General features: G+C 37.0%; 1 protein-coding gene across 10 annotated transcripts in view; it reads left to right on the plus strand.

Annotated features, from left to right (window-relative positions):
• The window catches only part of eya4 (EYA transcriptional coactivator and phosphatase 4), a 475,725-nt gene that overhangs the window by 335,021 nt on the left and 122,682 nt on the right, over positions 1-18,022 (plus strand). For all 10 annotated transcript variants that reach the window (XM_069887302.1, XM_069887300.1, XM_069887303.1 and 7 more), the window contains 4 exons: positions 11,304-11,370; positions 11,695-11,837; positions 11,968-12,090; positions 17,171-17,253. In XM_069887302.1, coding sequence (XP_069743403.1) covers positions 11,304-11,370; positions 11,695-11,837; positions 11,968-12,090; positions 17,171-17,253 — 416 coding nt within the window. The remainder of the gene's footprint in view (positions 1-11,303; positions 11,371-11,694; positions 11,838-11,967; positions 12,091-17,170; positions 17,254-18,022) is intronic.

Consider the following 18,022-nt stretch of genomic DNA (forward strand, 5'->3'; position numbering starts at 1 on the left):
AAAAATATTCTTAAAACTATAATGAAGTAAAATACCATATTCTTTATTGTGTTCTTTGAAGTACAGATATGATGGATTAGGAGAGAGTAATTCCTGTGTTGTATAATGTGCCACTTTAATCTTCTGCATGGTGAATGAATAGCAGATGGGATAATAAAGAAACTCTGTGTCCTTTCCCAGTCTGGTCTTTCTCTGATGAGATTGGTTCAGTAATGTATGGTTTGTATGCATTATACATCTATCTTTGTCAGGTCAGGTGGTTGGAAAAAAATAGTCCTATTCACATTTTGGAACTGATCCAATTAAGAGCTAACTACCATTTTTTTTTTGTTGAGGAGATCACCCCCATGTTTGACTAGGCTGCTGCAGGTGTTAACAACAAAACGGGGTTAAAGTCCGAAACTTCTTTATGTACTGAAATGTAAAGTTCAATCTCAAAGCAAAGTTTCTTTTTCTGCATGAGAGTAGAATAATCCCATTTATGGTGACCTGTGTTGCTGCATCACCTTCCATTGCTAATATCCATTCTGCTTTCTAATTTCATGAAACTAACTACTCCAGTTGTTTATTCACCATTCACAAAACATTTTTAGGACTGTTTATGTCAGACACATGTAACCAGATTTGTGGAGCTGTAAGTTTAATCCTAGTGTAAACCTGTCATTATAAATGGGATATGAAATTTGCAGCCATTGAGTTTCTTGCACAAAGTTTTACTTGAAACTTTAATGGAGCTTTTCAGCATTTTGACCAAATATGTAGAATATAATTGAAGTAATTAAGTTTGGTGGTTTGTCATCTGCTAGGTTATAGTTACTGCATTAGAATTATGATCAATTAGCATGTGAATAATGGGCTCAATGTTGAGAAAATAAGGTACAACCACTTGGCTCCCATTGCACTCCTGAATAGTGCTTTTCCTGTCTTTTTCCTTGTCTGCAGCTGATTACGACAGATGATTACAATGTCAATTATGTGTAGATGAATGACAGACAGACCCATTCCCATGTCTGTCCTTGTCCTCATGCAATGCCAAACCATAAATTGGAGGAACAACACCTAATATTCCTGGGCACTCTCCAAACAGACAGCATTAACATCAACTTCTCTAGTTTCTATTAGGTCCTTCCCTTTCTTTCTCTCTTTCCCTATCCCTCTGACTCCTTTCCTCCAGGACTCCAGCCCCTTATCTCTCAGTTCAGAAAGCTACCTTCCAATGACCTCAGCGTTTTTATAATGCCCTCCCACCCATATCCACCTGTAGCCTGTGTTCCTTCCATCCCCCCGCCCCACCTTTTTATTCAGGCACCTGCCTGCTTTTTACTCATTCTTTAATGAAGGGCCCAGGCCTGAAATGTTGGTTATATTTTTCCTTTCCTATGGACACTGCATGACCTGCTGAGTTTCTTCAGCATTTTTGTGCATTAAACTGTAATCACAGTGTCTGCTGTCTTTCTTGCTTAACTCAATCAGTGCATAGTAAGGGCAGCTGATGGCCATAGGGAAGAAACTATCTTTAAGACTATTGGTGGGCGATCTCACACACTTGAAACTTCTTGCTAAAAGGAGGAGTGGGAAGAGTGTGTGGCCAGGGTGGGATGGGCCTTTAAGCATATTGAAGGCCTTTCTGAGGCAGTGGGAAGAGTAAATGGTGTTGATGATGGGGAGAGGAGGGAGGTCTGTGAGATGTTCAGGACTGCATTCACCATCTTCTGGAGCTTCTTCTTGTCTTGGTTGGAGCACTTCCTGTAGCTCCAGTTAGGATGGTTTCAATGGGTAACCCATAGAAGCTATTGAGCTACATGGAGAATATGCCAAACTTCCTTCACTTTCTCAGCAAATAGAGGCAATGGTGTTTTTTGTTTTTTTTTAATATTTTATTTAAATTTCCAGACATGTATTAATATCCAAATACAGAAAGTGACAATCATATATTTCAAATCAGTTATACATGCTACATATTATACCCCAATAAACCCCACCAATCCCCCAAATAATAATGATCCCCAAGAAAGAAAAAAACAAAAGAAAGAAAAGTAGAGAGTACAGAAAAGGAAGAAATGCAAAAAAAATACAAACCTGGTTATGAAAATATCATCACCCATTCACACAACTTTGCATTTTCATTATCATCAGATATTTATCCCAAGGAGTTAGCCAGTCTTCATGAGGTTCAGGAAAAGCACTTTATAAATAAAAACCTACTGTATGTAAGTATGGGCACCAAACTTTCAAAAAGATATCATATTTATTCCTTAAATTATATGTAATTTTCTCAAGAGGTATACAACTATGTATTTCTGCATACCATCTTTCCACTCCTAAATGGGAATCTGATTTCCATGTCACTGCTATATATTTTCTTGCTGCTGCTAACACAATTCCTTTTGGAAAAAAATTCAATTTCAATTTTGGTCTTTATCACCAAAATATTGCCCAGTAAGAAAAGCACTGGACCTTGTGTAAGTTTAACTCCTGTAACTTGTTCTAGAAATTTTCCTAATTCTATCCAAAATGGCCTCAATTTTGAACATGACCATCTAGAATGCAAAAAAGTACCTTTCTTTTGACAGCACCTAAAACATTTATCTGATAAATCTGATTTCAATCTATTTAATTTTTGTGGATTAACATACAATTGATGTAAAATAATTATATTTCCAATCTATATCTAACATTTATTGTATTTGTCATGCTATTATAACATAATTCCTGCCAATTTTTCTCTGCAATATTTATATTTTAATCCATTTTCCATCTCTGTCTGGATCTATGGATTCCCTGCTTCAAAGTTCCTTTTTGCAATAATATATACATAGCAGATATAAACTTTTTTACAAATCAAAGTTTCTATTTCACTTCTTTCAGGCAATAACATTGTTGGACAATTTATCTTGTAAATATGCTTTTAATTGATAATAACAAAATATTGTATTATTTTGTATCCCATATTTAATGAAAATTCTATTATTCATTGTAAATGGTATGCCGATTTTGAATTTAATTAACCCAAAATTCTTTATTCCCATTTCATTATTTACTTTATTCCATATATTAATCAAGTACTTCAACAGTGGTGTATCCCTCTCTCCAGATATTAGTCTCGGATCTCATTTATATATAATATCTTCTGGTAACTTCACTCGTTACTTATCCATCTATTTTAATCCATGCTGGTTTCTCTCCCTCTTTAGAAAAAGAAGAGAGAAATCTCTTAATAATAATTCTTAAAATTTGAAAGTTGCTGACCTCCTAATTTATATTTCCATGTTAAATTTTTCTAGCGAAATTCTCAACATCTTGCCCTTCCAAAGAAATTTGGTGCTCTTTGTTGATCATCGTGTCAACATGGTGGGTTTAGATCAGATCACTGGAAATGTTTCTCCCAAAAACCTAAAACTCTCTTCTATCCCCACCATTGCCATTTTTTTAACATTTTATTTTAGAGTTTTCATCCACAATGCAGTTAATTACAAAATTGTAAATGCATACATCAAGTATTACTCATATATACAGTACATTGTGTTTAATCCACCCCCCCCCACCCATCACTCCTAAAACCCCCAAAAGAAAAAGAAAATAATAGAAATAAAAAGAATAAAATAGATATATAAAATAAAGAGGATTACTTCAGAAGTACTCTTCACAACACAATATCATACGTATATGATATCTGTTAAGAAGAATCATATATATATTTTAAAAATTGTCTCTAACTTAATATTTAACCCATCCCACCAATCCCATTGATGTAGTCAGAAAGAAATATGACCTGATGAAAGGAGCCTGTGGCATGAACCAGGAATCTTCCCATACGGCTGTCCTTCTTAACCACATTTGTTTTTCATTTACCACTTAGGCAACAACGTGCCACTCATTTGCCATTTCTGTGGAGGCACCTTTTACCTGGAAAACTGCACAATTATAGAATTGTATAAATTGTATTTATGTAATAACAAACATAATGGAAAAAAGTATTATTAATGGCTTTGGCACATGAGGAATAAGTAGGATTTGTCTAATAGAACTTTCTTAAGGAACAAATTAGGGCCATCTATGACCCTGTGCATGTGTAGTGACATGGAGATTCTAATTTGAAGGGGGAATGTGCCTGTTATCTCTAATAATGTATTTCATATTCCAATGTGAGCCAAAACCAGGCTTACACAGGTTGAGGGATAAATGGGAGTCGGACTTGACAAAAACAGTCCATGAGTGGTGCTAGTCAGATCTGTGTATGGCAACATGACAGCAGATATTAATGCCAGGTACAGATTGCTGCAAAACAATTTCCTGCATCAACTGTACTTCACACCTCAAAAACTACATAAATCTAAATCAGAAATCTCAGAAATGTGCTTTAGGTGTGGTGTGGAGATTGGGTCCTTTATCCATTCAATCTGGCTGTGTATTCACATGTCTGTCCATGTTCTTATGTACGTGATAGGAAAATCTTACAGTGATTTTATGATAAGCAGGCCAAAATCCATAAAATAGACCCTAAAGTGTTCAGGAAGAAAAATCTTTGTTGTCTAATATTATTCTTTTTTTTAATATTTTCTTTTAATTTTGTGGACAACATGCATCCAAACTAATTGTTACTTAAATACATAAATTGAAATGGAAAAAATTAATGGTACAAGTTGCCCATATCTCCAAACAATCCCATTCTCCTCCTCCCCAAAACAAAACCTGGAAATAAAGATAAGAAAAAAGAAGATAGGTAAGGAAAAAAGAGAACAGAAAAGTAAGAAAAAAAAAGAAGAGAAAATGGCCTAACAGGGTCTAGTATCTAGTTCCTAAGATCTAATTCCTTTTCTCACCTAGATCTCTAGTAGGGGAATGAACCTGGACATAGAACTCAGGAACAGAATAAGTCCTTAAATATTCAACCCTGCATTCTGCAAGTATGGCTGCCATACCTGCAAAAACATGCTATAATTCTTCCTTAAATTATGTCATTTTCTCCACACAACTATGTATTTTTTCCACATCCCATCGAGCTGTATCCAGAGGGGAATCAGACTCCAAGTAACTGCAATGCATTTCCTGGTCTCCGCCAGTGCAAATTTAAGAAATTCTAATTGATACTTCGACGGTTTCATTTTGGATTTTATGTCCACAGTATTTCCTAGGAGAAACAATTCTGGACTTCATGGTAATTATTTCCCAATAATTTAATAAAATTCTTAAATTTTCCTAGAAGAGTTTCACTTTAGAGCAGGACCAGGTGGAATGTAAAAAGGTTCCCATTTCTTCACCACATCTAAAACGTACTGGAATTTAATTTATGTAATATCTGCAGGGTAAGATATAGCTGATGCAAAAAATTATATTGCACCAATCTATATCTTAGGTTAATTGTCAGACCAATTCTTGTCACCAATACTAATATTCAAGTCTATTCCCATCTTTGTTTTGATTTATATAACTCCCACTTAGGAGTCCCTGACTGAAGTAGAGAATATATTGTAGATGTAAACTTTCTCGTGTCCCCCTTCGAATCAGATTCTCCATTTCACTGCACTCTGGTAACATCATGGTCGGTCCTAATTCATCTCTAAAAAAATGATTTTAACTGAAAGTAGCAGAAGATTGTATTATTAAGAATTTTATATTTATTTTTAACTGTTCAAATGACATTAGTTGCCCTTGAAAATAACAATCTTCCATATATCTGACCCCTTTACAGAACCATGTATGTAGAATGTTATAATCCATTGTTAAAGGAATAATCTATTTTGTGTCAAGTGCATTTTTGGAGATTTTTTTCCTGTTGATACAATTAAATTATTCCATTTGTACCAAATATTCAAAATATATTTCGTTAAAAGTGCTTCCTTACCACCCAAAATGGATTTAATATCCCATTTATAAAAAAGGATCTTCTGCTTCTCTCTCTCCAACTTTGTGCAGCTCAATTTCCACCCATGAAGCTTTCTTCTTCCAACAAAGAGGGAAGTAACACATTTCATCTGGACTGCCCAATAGTAATGTTTAAAATTTGAGAGTTTCAAACCACCCATATAGTATTTCCAAGTTACATTTTCCATGGAGACTCTGGCTAACTTATCTTTTCAAATAAATTTTCTAACTAACTTATGCAAATTTTGAAAAAATCTTCTGTTGTAATGGTATTGGAAGAGTCTGAAAAAGATATTGTACATGCGGGAATATATTCATTTTAATAGAGTTAACTCTTCTAATTAAATTTATTGGAAGAGTTATCCATTTATTTAAATTTTCATCTTTTTTTAGGTAAGGGAATATAGTTCATATTATACAAATTTTTAAGTCATTATCTATTTTGATCCCCAAATACTTACTCCCAATCTTCAACCATCTAAATTGTGGGGTTTTTTTTTTGACAATTGTATAAACCCCATCAATTAATTACATAACCTCACTCTATTCCCATTGTAAATGCAACATTTGCAAAAATGTTTCTGGTTTTATCAGATATATTAACACATTGTCTGCAAGCAGATTAATGTTATATTCATCTTGGTCAACTCTGAATCCCATAATGTCTGGATCTTGTCAAATAACTTCTGCCAAAATTTCTATCGCCAATACAAAAAGAGCTGGAGATAATGGACACCCTTGTCTAGTAGATCTGGACAGTGGGAATGTTGAAGATACTTGGCCATTCGTCACAACTGGCCTTGGGTTCATTATATAGATTTTTATAAATCAATTTTATAAAATTATAACCTAATTCAAATTTCTCCAATACTTTAAATTAAAAGTCCCACTCCAGTCTATCAAAAGCCTTTTCCACGTCCAAGGCAATGGCCACACTTAAGTCACCTCTTTTCTGGCCAAATGAATTATACTAAGCAATTTGGTTACATTGTCTGCTGATAGCCTTTTCTTAACAAATCCTGTTTGGTCCTTATTTATCAATTTTGGCAAAAATTTTGCCAATCTGTTTGCCAAAGCTTTGGCTAGTATTTTATGATCCATATCCAACAAAGAAATTGGCCTATATGATGATGGGTCTCACTTTTTTGGGAAATACCATTTTTATTGCTGTTTATAAAGATCTGGTGAGGTATGTGATCCAACCACTTGATTCAGGACCTCCATAAAAAGAGGCATTAACAAATCTTAAATTCTTTATAAAATCTCAGTGGAAAACCATCTTCACCAGGAGATCTATTAATATGCAATGAATTCAATGCCTTTTATATCTCCAATTGAGTAAAAGATTAATTGAGTTTCACCTGTTCAACCAAATTTAAATTTGGGAAAACCAATTGTACAAATAATCATTTATTTTATGAATATTAATATCTCTTTGAGATGTCCAGTGTTATTCTTGGGTGCACTGGGGAAGAAATAAGTGGATTCTTTAAAATTATGTAGGTAATATTATGGACATTATAAGTAGGTGTAATTCACTGTAAATAGCCAGAGGTGGTGTAATTGTAAATATTGGGATGAAATTTATGTTTGGCATCGGTGCAATTATACATCTGTTCTCAAAATTTATTCAAAATTATGCTTGTTATATAAAATCCATTTTTTTAATTAAAACTCATTTGCACTTTGCTGAATGAAAATCTTCTATAAACTTAACAATTGTGTCTGATCTTTCTTGATATAGACTGGTAACTTGGTGCATTTTTATTCATTTACACGGATATTTCTTTGGTTGCAGCCCATCTTGAGTAAATCAATTTTAAATCACTGAAAAAATACTTTAAAAATTTTATGCAGTAGAATTCCCTAGTTATATTGATGTTCTGTGGTCAGATCCTGAGTATTTTAAAAAGCAATATTTAATTGATTTGAAAAGTTGTCTTAAGATTGCCCTAACATGTACAAAAAAAGTACTGAATAATTTTAAAAGCTTTCTTGAAAACTGTTAAATAGAGCGAGTTAGTTCATTCAATCTGAAGTCATAGTCAGTATAGTGGAGAAGATTGGTTTCTATTATAATGCTTTTTCAAACCAGTGGGGGGAAAAAAATCATTGAAACTGGCTAGTGCACAAAGAATTTACATGAAAATATTGGAGGATTTAGAAATGTGCCTTTTAATACCAATAATGGTCTTTCCATTTGTCATTAACTTTTCACTTTATGGATTGATTAGGCAAACTTCCTTATGACTACAAAGGAAATGAAACATATAAAGTTTATATTTCCTTATTTCATGTGTGTGGAATGAAACATTTACAATTCCTGTCAAGAATCGTGAACTAGGAAATGCCAAGTGTTTCCTGTTCGGTCAGATGCTGAGCTGACAATAAAACCCACAAATGGTTCAAACATATCATAATATTTTTACTATAATGTGCACAAAAGAGACGGGAGAAATGTCCACAATGGGCTCATTCATTCCATTTCTGTAGGTTTTTACCTTATCTAAATTTTAAAAAGAACAAATAGGGAACACTTTACAGCAGGACTCATATGGATCTACTTTAGCAGTCACTTATTATTACCATATTGCATAATAAATATGACAGCTCTTCAATCTACACAGCTACAGAAAATTTCTGAGTTGGTCCAGTATCATATTATTGAAGAGGTAAAGGTTAAGCGTTAAGTTTTGGGATCATTTGTTAAAATTACACAGCCCTCAACTTATTTAAAGGGGAAAAGGAAAATGTAAAATTGATTTTGATTAATTTTAAATTATTAAGCTTGTAACTACAGTATATATTAAAAACTTAACCAAATCAGATTTTACAAATATGTATCAGAATACACTAACACATTATTACTCTTGGATGGAAAATGTGATTTGAGGATTGGATGGAATTGCAATGTCATCAAAAGTGCTCAGTCAAACATCACAGTCTGGGTCTGCTAACGTAATTTCAACCTCTTCGTGATGGTCAGTACCAATTGCAGCTGAATTGCTTCAGTCCTTGTGGGACAAAGTGATGAGCAGCAGTATTCATCCAGAGCTTGCAAGCCAACCATTGGTCCCCCAGTCCGAGGCTTTACAACCTCTCTCAAAATGCAACAGCATCTGGACTTTCCCACCTCACCACTGTTTCCATCATTTTCTATTGTGGTGGTATCCTGTCCCATCACATCCTACTCCTACTCCAGTCCTCCACCCAACTTTGCACTTCCTTCGGGAGGAGCTGCAAGACTACACTGAATTATTTGACTGAGAATAAAAGCTTCCCAGCTTCATGTCATTTGGAGTGGAGGGGGATTAAGGGGCAGGGATCAGCAAATTCCTCCATCCAGAATCATCGCCAAAATCTGAGTTTGGACAAGAGTCAACACAAAATAAAACAGAACTATAGAAATTAGTTTGGTCAGTGCCTTTTGAAAATGTAGAAATTAATGTGGAGTGATTTCCCTCGGGAGAAATAATACACATAGGGAAAATGAACTGGGCACTTGCATGCACTATTCACTTAGTATACCTAACAGCATCACTTTTCAAATAACACCCATTTCTGGGTTAGTTGGAGATTTTAGATTCAACCAACAATGTCATTGAATGGTCAGTTTGAGCTACTTTGTTGAATGTTTAAGCAGACTCTTCTGATTGACTTGGCAACTTCAGAATTGACAGGAGGAACTCAGAAATGTTCCCAGCATTCAGAGATTCAGATGTTCAAGATGTGTGAGGTTCTCACCTCCCTGAACTGCTCTCTCCTTGAAGCTATGCATTTCCTCATTTTGGGATCTCTCTGTGGCTGCAGCACGTCTCCTAATCTGCTGTTCACCATTACATCCGAAAGGCCACCCAGGCTCTTTGTTCACAGAGAAATGAATTTGCTGACTTTGGCTTCAGAGACAAACAGTTGTCATCCTGCCACTGAGATCTGCCAGCATTGCTGGCTTCACGCAAGTGTGGGCAGCCATTGATACTACTTGAGAGTCCATAGCGTGTCCCATTAGAAACCTTAAATCTCCCCTCATTTGGAAAAAATTGCGCTCCCTCAATATGCAGATGTTTATTAATCACCAGAAAAAATTTTTGCTGATTAATGCCATGATTTTTGGGAACCACACATGACAGCTTCATCTACCAGACCAAACTACCAGATGTTTTCCATGACCAACACTGCACAGAGAGATGGATCCTGGTAGGCAGAGGTCCACTTCCCTGGCTCTTCTCACCAGCTCTATAACCATCAGAATCATTGGGGAAAATGTCCTTTGTCTTCTCAAATTCCTCAATTTGAGGCCGTCCTGCAATACCATATTAGTGTGTGGTATGCCTGAAGACATAGAGACCCAAAGCCTAAGGTACATGAGGAGTAGGTTGAAGAGCAGCAGAAGCATGAGGACAAAGAAGGTGACCTTAGAAGTCAACATAAGACCACTGGGCATCCTGGGGCAGAGTAGAGAAGGGATTGTATGTTGGATTGCCAGCTCCCTTACAAGTAGATTTGCATAACAAATCTGCCATCAGTGTCCACACACAAAATACAATCCTTAACACCAAGGACCAGATGAGACAATAATCCCTCACATTCTTCTTCATATGACCATCTGGTGCTAATCATAACTCATTGAACAATGAATCCTCAATTTGATACTAAAATGGCTTGCAACAAACATTTCAATAATTCATAGCTCACCCTGTCATATATTGTGAGGACAAGAAAATTATTTTCTGTTGGTGCGATGCATGAGCATTCTCACACCAAGAGGAGACTATTGGAGACAGCTAGCTCCTGAGGTGGTTGATGTTGATATCTTTGGTCTCATTGGTGCACAAATCCTGCTTCCGTGTTCATGTAGGGAACATTGGAGCAGTCCTTGAACACTGCAACCTTTCTCCCCATCATGGTGGTCATGGTGTGTGTTGCTGGTATTTGGTTGCCAGGGGGAGTATGCCTTTAACGGCTGATATCCTTCTCATTCTGGTGCAGGGCCAAGTGGCAGCAACTGCATCCATTTGTATACACTACCAAAATTAACTTCGTTAGTCCAGTTTCAGAGCTTTTCTCTAAGTGTAAACTACCCATGCATGTTTCAAATGGTTTTGTTGGCAAATTTCACCGTTCTTTTTGCAAGGATTGGGTTGGCCATCAGTACTGTTCACACTTCAGTGTAGCACAATAGAAAGGATGAAATGCTCATAAGTTTTTTTTTTATTCCAACCAACATTTTTGTAGATATCTTAAACAATGTTTGTTGCAATTCCTTTAAACATGTTAAACTTTATTTCCCATGTACCATGCATTTATTTCTTATGATAACAATTTAAGTTTATTCTGTCATCTCACACCTGTCTAACTTGAGTTTGTGCCACAAAGTCCAAATTCATTTGTTCTGGTTGTCATTTAATGTTTCACTATTTTTTTTCTTTTTCCTGTAGTAATAACAAGTAGTGGCTATAGTCCAAGAGGAATACACCATTATTCTCCACAGCTTTATCCTTCGAAGTAAGTAGAGGGATGTTTTAACCGGTTATTTTGAAAGTTTTTCAAAATTGTATATCAGCATATATTTCCAAAGAAACCAAATCTTGTACAAAATCTCATTAATATTATTGAAATGTTTCAAATTTGCAAATAAAATTCTTCTTTGTGTTATTTCTGATTATCTTATCAGAAAAGACAAAGTTGGGTATTTTTAAATCAGAAACAACAAATTGGAAATTGATGATATTCACAACTAATTGACTTCATCAAATAACATTATTTGATTGTAGGTCAAAGATGTCTCCAAGAAGTGGCCAGCCTAACATCTCTGTCTCTTCCTCATAGGCCATACCCACATATTCTTTCCACACCAACAGCACAGTCAATGACGGCTTATGCTGGGCAAACCCAGTATTCAGGAATGCAGCAGCCAGCAGTTTATACAGCATATTCGCAAACAGGCCAGCACTATGGACTACCCACTTATGGTAAGGCATAATCTTTCAACACTATTTTCTCGTGTGTACAATCAATCCTGCTGAACAAAAAAAAATTAATATCCAGAAACAATGTTAGAAAAGATATTTCTTCAAACAAGATTTGTTCTGCCATTGTCAGGAATCAAGACAGAAGGAGGACTACCGCAAGCACAATCTGCATTGCAGACTGGATGCCTTAGTTACAGCCCAGGATTTACTACACCCCAACCAGGCCAAGCACCTTATTCCTATCAGATGCAAGGTTAGTGTGCTGCTACTTTCATCCCTCTTTGTCTTTTTACCAACTTATTTCCTGTTGATTGCTGTCAGCTTTTCTGTTGTAATTCTGAATAATTAATTGATTTGCAATACACAGGATCTTGAAGTGGTCTCACTCCATCAAAATTATTCTGCAAATCTGATCATACATTTTCAAAGCACTAGGACATTTAGTTTTATACTTACTTTAACTTATGTCCTCAAGTTGCCATGTTGCAGATTTGATTACCTTTGTCCACAGGAAGTCACCAGCTGCAGGAGAGAAAATAAATTGCCTATTTCCTGGTCTTTGTCCCATTTATGTGCACCATTGCTTCTGACTTTTACCAGTGAGTTGTTTATTGTGCTTCTCAAGTAATTTGGTACCACTGCAAGACTTGTATACTGTGTATTTGGCGTGCTAGAATATTCCAGTGAATCGAAAGAGAGAAGATGCCACTGTGTGCATTAGTTGGTCTCAGTAGAGGATTATTGCCTCAATTTCTGTAACCTCCATTGTGTTTAAATAACTCTCTATCTTCGAATATCTTTGAAAGGAAATGAGAGACAGAGGTAGTGCAGTCAGAAGTTTGGGGACAACGCAGCTGGACCTGTGAATAGTTTTCACATGAGGCATGTTAGTACAAATGAGCTATAAGAGAGGTAATCGAAGAAAACTAAAATATAATACTTGGAAGGAAAGCTAGACTTGGAAAGTCTGGGGTTGATCCATTAGAGACAGCACGGGTTTATACTAGGAGATCCTTCCTGACTGCTTTGTTTGAGTTTTTCAAGAAAAAAACAATATATTGTATATATTGAAGGAGGAAGTGAGATTGATATAGTCTTCATAGACAATTATTATTTTACATAGTCCCACATGGAAGGCTAATCTCAAAAGGTCAGAGTCTATGAGCTCCAAGGCACATTGGCAATTTGGATCCAAATTTGGCTTGGTTACAGGAAACAGGGTGATGGTCATTTTGAGACAGGAAGCTTGTGACCAGTTGAATACCGTAGGATGCAGGTGTCCTTGCTGTGAGTGATTTAAATATAAATTTAAATGTTATACTGAATAGATTTGCAGATGATATGAAAATTGGTGACGTTATTGATAGTGAAGAATATAGACTTGTTACAGAAAAATATTGATCAGGTGATAAGTTGGGCAGAGCAATGGCAGATGGATTTTAATTCAGATAATACAAGATGGTGTTAAACAAGAAAATCTTCAGATGCTGGGGTTGGGTACAATCCACCAGCCATTCTCAACGGAGCCGTACATCCTCACACTTTAAGAGAACTACAGACTGAAATCACAAAATGTTTTTAATGTAGTCAGTATGAGAAAAGTATGGAACAAACCAACTAAACTTGACTGCTTCACAGGGAAGGGGACCCATCAACTTTGAGCAGAGTCCTAAGGGGGACATAGCCAAAAATAAATGGTTGAGAATGGCTGCGTGACACGAAAGTGCTGGAGAAACTCAGCATTCTGGAAGGTTACTAAGAAGAAGACATATATCTTAAATGTTAGGGAGGAACAGAAGAACCTTGGTGTACAAGTCTATAGATCCCCAACAGTGGAGCATAGTACAATAAGGTGATGAAGAATGCGTATGGAATTTTGGCCTTCATTAGCTGCAGCATAGAATACAAGGGCAGGGAGGTCATGGTACAACTTTATTAAACATTGGGTCACAGTTGGGGTTTTAGGTCCAGTTCATGTGATTAAATTCAGGAGGGTATTCATCAGGATATTGTCTGGAATATAGTTATGAGGAGAGATCAGATCAGCTGTGCTTCTTTTCCTTGGAGTGAAAGCAGCTGAATGGAGACCTGATAGAGGTATACTAAACTTTGAGGGCATAGATAGGGGAGATAGTAAGAAATTTTTCCCCCATAACAGAAACTACTAATAACAGAGGGCATTGGTTTGAGATGAGGTGCAAGAGATTATAGGGATCTGCAGAAATGTCTGTTCATCCAGAGAGTGGTTGGATTCTGGTTGAGAAAGTGTGGAGCAACTACTCAGGACAATTAAGAAGTATTTGGATGTGTAATTGAAATACCAAGGCATTGATGACTATGGGTACTTGATTATCAGTATGGACATAATGGGCAGAAGGGCCCATTTCTGTGCAACTTTTGTTTGTCTTTCATTGCTACTTTCTTTTACCATAGTTCTGACTCTATAAGTGACAAATCTCTTATCATATGACTGAATGGATTTCCGAAACCAGTGTCTTGCAACTATTCCCCAGGATGTTAACGCTGTCATTCATTGACTCAAGTCAGAAACATTCGACACCGCTGCCAGGGCAGAAGGAGAAAGCAACTTGAACTAGACCTTGGCAAATTAATTAGGCCAGAATGGGGGCTTAACTTCATGGGGAAAGCTCCAGAAATATTCTAGGCCAAGTACATTCAGAGATTTTGTAACTAGAAATTCCAAGTCAGCAAATCAACCACCCTTCCAGTGAGCATAAAACTTTACAGAATCACACAATGGTCACAGCACAGAAGGAGGTTCTTCAGTCATTTGTAACGTGACTAAATGCACTTGGAGACAAGTAAGGAGTACAAACACGCTTTTAATAGCTTACAATCAATGGCCTGTAGACACAATAATCCACAGGTGAATCTGAGGTAAGGCGGGAAAACCAGGGTTTATATTGGGGTAGGTGAGGGTGGAACCGAGGGAGGAGCCGGCCATCTGAACAACACATAGGCAGTGAATTCCAGTTATCTGCACTATTGTGCTCAAAATTCTCTCCTTTTCAAGAGTTTGTCAAGTTCCCCATTGAATGCTACAATTGAATCTACTTCCATCACTATCCATGATAGTGGATGTCAAAACCCCTCACAAGATTCCCTGCTCCAAGGAGTATAATCTTGGAGCAGGGAATCTGCATAACAGAAATTCTTTATCCCTGGAAACATCTTGGTACATCTCTTCTCCTTTATAGCCTACTTATAGTATGCTGCCCAGTACTAACATGGTACTCAGTAGCTCGTCTGGTGCTTTATACATGTTCATACTTAATAATACTTCTCCCTGCCTTTGTTTATAAAGTCAAAAATCCTGTATAGATTTTACCACTTTCTCAATCTGACACTTTCAATGAGTTGCGCATATGGACTCTTTGATCTGGTACTCCTTTAAGAATTGGGTCCTCTGGTTTATATTACCTCTTCTCATTCTTCCCACTAAAATTTAATACTTTGCGCTTCTCAACATCAAAGCTGCTTCCTATCCACCATTCCACAAAGTTGTTTATATCTCCTTGAAGTATAGAACTATCCACTTCACAGACCACTATGCTTCCAAGTTGTGTGTCATTGACAAATTTTGTCTCCACCCTGTCACAGACATTACATTTGTTGTCCAATCCTCCTCCTTCCCTGCAGCTTAAAACATCTTTGACTTCTAACTTTTCTAGTCATGATGGAAGGTCGTTGACCTGAACCTTCAACTTTGTTTTTCCATCCACTGCCTGACTGCTGAGTATTTCCAGCAATGCTTTGTTTACCTTTCACTGGTACTTTCTTTTTCCACTCTTTAACCAATTTCTATCCATACTGCTGCAGTGCTATAATCCTGTCGGTAGCGATCAGTCTTGATGACAAGTTTATTGCATGACACCTTAAAAACCAAAAACATTACATCCAACACATTTCTCTCATTATCGTTCGCTACTTCATCAGAAAATTCCATTCAGTTAGTAAGCCTCAGGTTTCCTTTCATAAATCCACTCTATTCAAGCTGCATTTGTCCAACTGACTGCCAATTCTCTCCATCATCATTATTTTTCTCAAACGTACCACACTCGAAGATAAAATTGACTAATCAGTTTAAACTCAGTGATTGTCTCTATGCCTTTTTTTGAAGAGGTATATATATTTTCCTAGCCTCAAGCATCATCTGAAATGTATGATGAAACCTCAATAATATGACACAGTAAATGCTGGTAATATTCAGTACATCAGGCAGCCTCTGTGGAGACGTTTAAGGCTGTCCAGGAGGAATATAACATGTTCTTTCTCAAATTTTACATTTGGCCTCACATTGGCATTGGATGATGCCAAAGATGGCTATATCTGAGTAGGAACCCTGGACTGGAGCAAGGACAGTTGCTGGGGATTCACTCAGGGTGAATATGTGATGAAGATTGAGGATTCGGGTGGTAGCGTGAATAAAAGCTCTCATGACTGGAGGGAGAACAAACGCTTTTATTAGCTTAAAACAATGGGTAGGGTCTCACAGTAGTCTTCAGAAGGGTTCTGGGTTTAGGTGGGAAACCAAAGTTATATGTGAGCAGATGGGAGTGGAGCTGGGAGGCGGGGCCAACCATCAGCACAACACCCTACCAGTGAATCCCAGTTCACTGCAAGGGTTAGTGTTAAGGAGAGTTAGGAAAAGGGGGGTTGGGGAGGTGAAGTCAATATCTTTGAAATTGCCAGGGGCTTCGTGGTCATTTTTGAATGGTGTTTCGAGCCCTGGGCTAAGACCTGTTTAGGGAACAGCTCTCAACACTACCCAAGGGAAATCCAGGCTGACTATCACCTGATTCAATAACGTAAATACTAACTGCCTGTGGCTGCAGTGCGCACTGACTACAAAATGCACTGCAGTTATTCCCACAGGCTCCTCCGCCAGCATTTTCAAATCAACTCTTTCTACCCTTGAGGAGGACAAGAGCAGCATGTGTGTGGGCTGCACATCATCCTTACTGGGAAATAGTTTGCTGATCCTTCATGATCACTAGGTTTAATTCCTGGAACTGTATACAATTGCACTGTGGGAATGCCTTCGCCAAAAGGACTGCAATGGCTCCAGATGGTGGCACACCATCAAGAGAGGTGGACAGTAAATTCTGACCTTGCCAACAGCACTCACATCCTGAAAAATTAATAAGAAAGGCGTAAATGTCATGGGTACTGGAGTTGAGCTCTGTATATATCAAGAGTACTTCTGCTGTCAAGAAATGCATCCAACTTCTGACATCTGGATCTCTCATTAATGTTCTGATACTTAAATTAAGATATGTAACATTTCCCAAATCTATTTCTTTTAATTGCAGGTTCCAGTTTTGCACCATCCCCGGGTATATATGCAAGCAGCAACTCTGTTTCCAATTCAACAAGCTTCAATAGTTCCCATCAGGTATTCTTTTTCATTACCTGTTTTTTCCTGCATGCAGAGGCACGACCTTTGGCCAGATCCACAGATGTCATCAGCCATCCATACCTCGGGACACTGTCATTGTGCGCTCATCCCACGTTTGACTGGCTTGTTGCACCCAACCTAAGAGTCATGCAGCAACAGAAAGAGGTTATTGATCATTGTGGGACCCCTCGATACCCTCTGCCCTCAAACCGAGGATGTTAAACCAACTGCAGCATTTCCATTCCTGCCAATGACTGGTACTGGATATTTTATCGTTTGAACCCGACCTATTTAGAATAATACATCATTTTTTTCAAAAGCAAAAATCTTAATTTGACCTTGTAACTAAAAGGTTGATTCAATTTTAATGTTAATTTAAAGGTTAATTTCAGCCACAAAATTCTTTGAGTTCTTTCAAAATTCTTTCAACTTCTCTCTGGTTCCAAATAAAAAGCAAAACAAAAACATTTGCCAGATACCTAAATTTAATTCTTTGATTTAATTTTATTTCATTTAGAGATGCAACATGGTAACAAGCCCTTCCGGCATATGAAGTTGCACTGCCCAAATACACTCATGTGACCAATTACCCTACTAACCCCCTAAGTCTTTGGAATGTGGGATGAAACCTAAGCACCTAGAGGAAACTCATACATACATGGCAGAACATACAAACTGACCGCGGCCAATTCAAACCTGGGTTTGCTGTTGCTGTGATAGGGTTGTGTTAACCACTACACTAACCGCGCCATTATATTAATCATAT

This window comes from Narcine bancroftii, chromosome 6, assembly GCF_036971445.1.
Source record: "Narcine bancroftii isolate sNarBan1 chromosome 6, sNarBan1.hap1, whole genome shotgun sequence".
Taxonomy (NCBI): Eukaryota; Metazoa; Chordata; class Chondrichthyes; order Torpediniformes; family Narcinidae; genus Narcine; species Narcine bancroftii.